The sequence below is a fragment of the Otolemur garnettii genome, unplaced genomic scaffold, assembly GCF_000181295.1.
Source record: "Otolemur garnettii isolate 467f Iridium unplaced genomic scaffold, OtoGar3 scaffold00185, whole genome shotgun sequence".
NCBI classification, from domain to species: domain Eukaryota; kingdom Metazoa; phylum Chordata; class Mammalia; order Primates; family Galagidae; genus Otolemur; species Otolemur garnettii.
The window spans coordinates 1,944,989-1,951,477 of NW_003852580.1; the positions used below are offsets into that span (position 1 = coordinate 1,944,989).

Sequence of the window (6,489 nt, forward strand, 5' to 3'; positions counted from 1 at the left end):
CCTGGGCTCAAATGAGTCTCCTGCCTCAGCCTCCCAAGTAGCTGGGACTAGAGGCGCCTGCCACAACACCCGGCTATTTTTTGGTTGCAGCCGTCGTTGTTTGGCGGGCCCAGGCTGGATTCGAACTTGCTACCTTAGGTATATGTGGCTGGCGCCTTAGCCACTTGAGCCACAGGCGCCAAGCCCAGTTTTTCACTTTATAGTTTGGGGACAACAGATCCAATGGGTGGACCCTTCCCACCTTTGTTGACACACTGTCCTTTGTTTCAGGATGATGACCTGGAAGAAGGCGAAGTAAAAGACCCCAGTGACAGGAAGGTGAGGCCTCGTCCCACCTGCCGATTCTTCATGAAAGGTAACTGTCCACGGGAGGGGCCTTTGAGGGGCCATGTCTATGGCCTGGGCTTCTCTGAGGGCTCTGGTGGCGGTCTGCCCTTGTCAGGGCCCTGTGCTATTCGAGGCTGTTCTTGGGCCAGACTGGTGGGTGGGCTGGCATTACACAGTGGACTATTCTTGGTCCTTTTGTCACTTTGATGACGGCCTTGGAGAGGCCAGCCTGGTCATTGTCACACCTGGGGTGTTAGCCCCCACTTGCAACACACCTGTGATGTAGACGAAAGCCGTCATTATCCACATGGTCCTTTTCATAAGGCTGAGTGTTCAGGCACCTAATCCCCTTTCCTGAGGAAGTGACTACTTTATGCAAGACGCACCAGTGGCGTGCCCTTCGGTTGGAAAGGATCTCTGAGAGGCCAGGGGAGGCCTCTGGGAACAGCCAGGCTCCTGCTCAGGCAGAGCGGATGGGACAAATGAGTAGCTGTAGCAGCAGTGGCAGCTGAACACAACTGTGTTTGAAAGTTCGGGCTGACCGGCTTTCAGATGCAGCGTAACCCTGTAAAGTACTGGGAGATTTGGAAATAAATGAGAATGTCCAATAGTTTTGGCATATTCTTGATAATTCAGCATTTTCCTTGCACAGGTAGGAAGGTGTTTTTCTCTCTCCTAACTGTGCTCTGAGCCCTCAGATGACTGTGCTCAGTGACCACCCGTGTGTGCAGTCTAAAGCTCACAAGAGCTTCCTGTACTTCTTTTCCAGATGAGACACCACTGTCCACTCTACTTCCACCAATATCCAATTCCATACCATTCAGAGGCCAGGTTAAAGGTACAAAATATACTGTGTTCACTCTCTCTAGTACCTTAAAGTCCCCTGCACCAGAGGCCAGACTTCTTTCTCCTGGATCCGGACACGGCTGTGCAGCCAGAAGGAAAGGGGGGTCTTTGAGGGTCAGAGCTGTCCGGGACTTCTTCCTTAGAGGCGCGTGAGCCAGCTGAAGAGGTGCCGTGTATGCAAGAATGAGTGGGTAGAGGCCCTTCTCTTGGAGAGGGTGGGCTCTGCCCTGCAATTGGCGGGAGTGACCCTGCCCTCATACCCAGAGGCAGCCTGGTGTTGTGGGGCTCCCTGACCCCGGGTCAGACTCACCCCTCTGAGCATGTGCTCTTGGTCTGTGCGGTCTGCGTGCTCAATCATGTGTACCTGTGACGGGGCCCCCCTGGGGGAGGGTCTTGTGACGGCCGTGGAGAACCCTCCCTGGGAACGCAGAGCGTGCAGTGCATCTTAGGAGGTAAAGTGTTACAGTTCTTTAAAAGCTTTGGGATTGAAGTGTCAATATTTGAGAAAAACTGAAGCCAAAGACCTTTTTCATAATGGTATGGGAATAAATGATGTCAACCCATCTCACAAAAGTCTGTACTAAGGCACCGGAGAAAGCTCCACACACAGGCACGTGTGTATCTGCAGTCATCTGAAATCAGCACAGACCACACCCTGCCCTGCACAGTGCTCTCTGTCTCTGGGCAGGGCGATTCAGATATGACTGGCCTGTCAGCAGCAGCCACCTTGGCAGTCCCCACAGCAGAAGGTAGAATGGTTGCTGTCTATGCCAGGATCTCTGCCCGGGTTTTGGGGCGCACGCCGCTGACGAGGTACCCAGACCTCAAGAGCAGAAGCACAGAACAAATGGAGCAAGGGCATTGACAGACAAGGACAGGACGTGGAAGTGACATGAGGGGAAGCCAGCGCCCCTAGGCTTGGGCGTCAGGGAGTGAGGCCCTGTGGGAGGGCTAGGTCAGAAAGTCGGGGGTGCAAGGCAGTGTTCTACAGCCTAGTTGGGCTCAATCAGTGACTCATTTCAGGAGTATTTTTAGACAGTGCCCTGCCTTCACCATGTATGTAATTTGTAAGGTGATGTGATGCAGTACGAAGGAAATAGCTGAGTCTCAAATTAAGAAATTGTGCAGCCACACCACTTTCTAGACCAGTGGTTCTCAACCTTCCAAATACGCGGCCCTTTAATACAGTTACTATGGGTCATGACCCATAGGTTTAGAACACATGTCTCCTGCTTTTCCTTGGTTATAAAAAAATTGCACGTAAATATTTTTGCATACCTGCAGTTTATAAGTTTGGTGTTAAATTGAAATGAGTTTATTTACAATCCCTCCAATAACAACAGAGAAGTTACTTTAAAAATAAAATGAAGGGGCCATGCCTGTGGCTCAGTGAGTAGGGCGCCAACCCCATATACTGAGGGTTTGAACCCAGCCCTGGCCAAACTGCAACAACAAAAAAATAGCTGGGCATTGTGGTAGGCACCTGTAGTCCCAGCTACTCGGGAGGCTGAGGCAAGAGAATCGCCTAAGCCCAAGAGCTGGAGGTTGTTATGAGCTGTGATGCCACGGCACTCTACCAGCAGTGACAGTGAGGCTCTGTCTCTAAAAAAAAAATAAAAATAAACTGAATGAAGGCTCAGCATCCATAGTTCAGTGGTTAGGGCACTGGCCACATACACTGGGGCTGGGTTCAAATGGTTCGAAACCAGCTGGGTCTGCTAAACAACAATGACAACTACAACAGAAAAATAGCTGGGCATTGTGGTGGTGCCTATAGTCCCAGCTACTTGGGAGGCTGAGTCAAGAGAATCACTTAAGCCCAAGAGTTTGAGGTTGCTGTGAGCTGTGACACCACAACACTCTACCGAGGGCGACATAATGAAACTCTGTCTCAAAAAAAAAAAAAAAAATGAAGTTCATCATGTTGGTGAGCAGTCCCCTCTGCAGCAGGTGAGGGTGCAAAATGACGCAACTACTTCAGTCTGCTGTTCCTCAGGAGGTTGAGGATATGTTACTGTATGACACAGTAATTCCACCTCAGGTGTCCATCTAAGAGCAATGAAAACGTGTCTCCATAAAAAAACCTGTGCGCAATGTTGGCATCAGCAGTATTCATAGTGGTCAGAAAAAGGAAACAGCCCAAATGTCCAAAAACTGATGATAGGTATCTGTCTGTACAATGGAGTATTATTCAGCCATAAAAGGAGTGAAGTTCATTTGTTGGTTGTTTCAGAACATACTCTCCATCATGCAGGCTAGAGTGTCATAGCCCACTGCAGTGTCAGACTCCTGGGCTGAAGTGATCCTCCTGCCCCAGACTCCCATATAGCTGGGGCTACAGCTGCCCACCACACCTGGCTAGTTTTTCTATATTTTTAGTAGAGACAGGGTCTCACACTTGATCAGTCTGTTCTCATACTCTTGACTTCAGGCAATCCTCTCACCTCAGCCTCCCAGAGTGCAGGAATTATAGGTATGAGCCATGGGCCCAGCCTGGAGTGAAGTTCTAATCGGTGCACCTGCAGGAACCTGAAAACGTGCTGGGTGAAAGAAGCCAGGTACAAAAGGCCACATACTGTATGGTCTATAGGAAGAGTCTAGCAGAGGCACAGCCTTAGAGACAAAAGCAGATTAGTCACTGCCTAGGCGGGGTAGGGGTGACAGCTGCTAAGTACAGGGCTTTCCTTTTGGGGAAGATAAAATGAATATTGTGGAGCTGGATTAGTGGTGATGGTTGTATAATTTCATGAATACACTGAAAATTACTGAATCATATACAGTAAATGGAGAGTGTTTTATGGTAGGTGAATTATATCTTAATTTGAAAAAAAGTATTTTTGAAACAGAGCTTTGCTTTGTTTCCCAGGCTGGAGAGCAGCAGCAGAATTATATCTCACTATAAACTTGAACTTCTAGGCTCAAACCATGCTCCTGGCTCAGCCTCCCAAGTAGCTGGGACTACAGGCGTGTACCAGCCCACCCAGCTAATTTTTTTACTTTCTGTAGAGTCTCTCTGTGTTGCCTAGGGTCGTCTTAAACTCTTGGCCTCAAGCAGGCCAGCAATCCTTGGCCTCCCAAAGTGGTGAGACTGCAGGTACAAGCCTCTCTGCTCTGCCTGAATACGTTGTTGCGAAAGTTAGTTGCTTTATTTCTGTGAAAAGTTGTTACTGAATATTAATCTTCTGGTCTCCCATTAGACATGTTGATATTCATGTTTATTGACAACAAAATGCGCTAGAAACACAATTTGTAAATAACTCTCACATATCTTATTTTGGATCATCAAGACACAAAATTCTATCCACAAAGGAATAAATAACATTTTTTAAAACTCTGTTCTACTTAGGGTTTCTGATTTTGTGAAGGGATATTCTACTTCATTCTATGGCCAAACCTCCCTGTCTCTGCTCCCACTTTTTAAAAAAATACATATACCATTTTTAAGTATACAGTTTGGTGTTATTAACTGCTTTTTTTTTTTTTAGACAGTCTCACCTTGTTACTCTCTGAGAGTGCTGTGGCGTCACAGCTTCAGCAAACTCAAACTCTTGGGCTCAAGTGATCCTCTTGCCTCAGTCTACTGAGTAGCTGAGACTACAGGTGTCCGCCACAATGCTTGGCTAAATTTTAGAGATGGGTTTGCGCTCTTACTTGGGCTGGTCTCAAACTTCTGAGATGGAGCATTCCACCACCCTTGACCTCCCAGAGTGCTGGGATTACAGGTGTGAGCCTCTTCGCCCAGCCTACATTCATACTGTTATGTAACTACCATCACCATCCATCTCCAGAACTTTTTCAACTTGGAAAACTGAAACTCTGAACCCACTGAACAATTTCTCCTTATTTCTGCCCACACACCTGCCGTTCTACTTTCTGTCTTTAGGAGTCCTGACTGCTCTAGGCACCTCATGTATAAGTGGAATCATACAGTATTTATCCTTCTGCACTTGGTTTCTTTCACTAGCATGATGTCGTCAGATGTCTTTGAGATATATTCCTGCTGTAGCCTGTGTCAGAATGTCCTTCCTTTTTAAGGCCATGTATCTTCTGCTGGGTGGATAGACCACGCCGACTTCATCCGGCACCATCAGCAGGCTTCTGGGCCACAGTCCACCAGGGAGGGCAGTTGTCTTCTTGGTGCACCCAGCTGGAGCCATGGATCATGTGGCAACTCTGTGTTTGAGATTCTGAGGAGCTGCCAAGTTGTTTTCCACAGCAGTGCACAAGGTTCCCAGCGTCTCCGTGCTCTTGCACTTGTGCTGTTTTCTGTTTTTTTATAACTGCTATTATAGTTCTGATTCACATCTCCTGGTGTTCGTGGTGTTGGCCATCTCGTCCTGCACTCATTGGCCATTGGTATATCTTCCTTGGAGAATCATTGTTTGCTGGGGAGTTTTTTTTGTTTTTTTGTTTTTTGTTTTTTTTGAGACAGAATCTCATTATGTCGCCCTCAGTAGAGTGCTGTGGCGTCACAGCTCACAGCAACCTCAAACTCTTGGGGTTAAGTGATTCTCTTGCCTCAGCCTCCCAAGCATCTGGGATCACAGGCACCTGCCACAGTGCCCAGCTATTTTTTTGTGGTAGTTGTTGTCATTTGGCAGGCCCTTGGTCAGGTTTGAACCTACCAGCCCCAATGTATGTGGCTGGCCCCCAAGCCACTAAGCTACAGGCACGGAGCCCATTTGCTCATTTTTTAATCCCTACTTTTTTGTATTTAAAGCAGCAGGTCTCAGAGTGTGGTCCGTGGACCCCCAGGGGTTCTTAAGATTATTTCTGGGGACTTTGAAACCTAAACTGCCTTCATCATGGTGGTAAGATTATCCTAGGAGTCAAGTGTCACCACCATGCACTCCCACTTAAAATACTAGTTTTGACTGTGTGTGGTAGCTCACACCTGTGATCCTAACCATTTGAGAGGCCAAGGTAGAAGGATCACTTGAGTCTAGGAGTTTGATACTAGCCTAGACAACGTAGTAAGACCCCCATCTCCACAAAAAAATTCAAAATTAGTTGGGCTTAGTGGCGTAGGCCTGTAGTCCCAGCTCCTTGGAAGACTGAGCCAGAAAGATGAGTTGAGGCCAGGAGTTCCAGGTTACAGTGAGCTACAGTTGTGCCTGTGCACCCCAGCCTTGGTGATAGAGTGAAACCCTATTTCAAAGAATAAAATAAACAAAATGCCAGTTTTACTTTTATGACTATGATATAGCAGTAAGAATTATAATACAATTAAATCTACTTGAATAGGGGTCTCTCTTGGCTCATCGCCTGTAGCTCAAGCAGCTAAGACACCAGAGCTGGCAGGTTCCTATCCAGTCC

The 6,489-nt window shown here is 47.6% G+C and overlaps 1 protein-coding gene across 6 annotated transcripts in view; it reads left to right on the forward strand.

Annotated features, from left to right (window-relative positions):
* The window catches only part of ZC3H18 (zinc finger CCCH-type containing 18), a 67,988-nt gene that overhangs the window by 17,070 nt on the left and 44,429 nt on the right, over positions 1 to 6,489 (forward strand). For 5 of the 6 annotated variants that reach the window (XM_003800798.2, XM_023507490.1, XM_023507489.1 and 2 more), the window contains 2 exons: positions 271 to 355; positions 1,097 to 1,165. In XM_003800798.2, coding sequence (XP_003800846.1) covers positions 271 to 355; positions 1,097 to 1,165 — 154 coding nt within the window. The remainder of the gene's footprint in view (positions 1 to 270; positions 356 to 1,096; positions 1,166 to 6,489) is intronic. The other variant, XM_023507493.1, reaches the window with a different exon arrangement.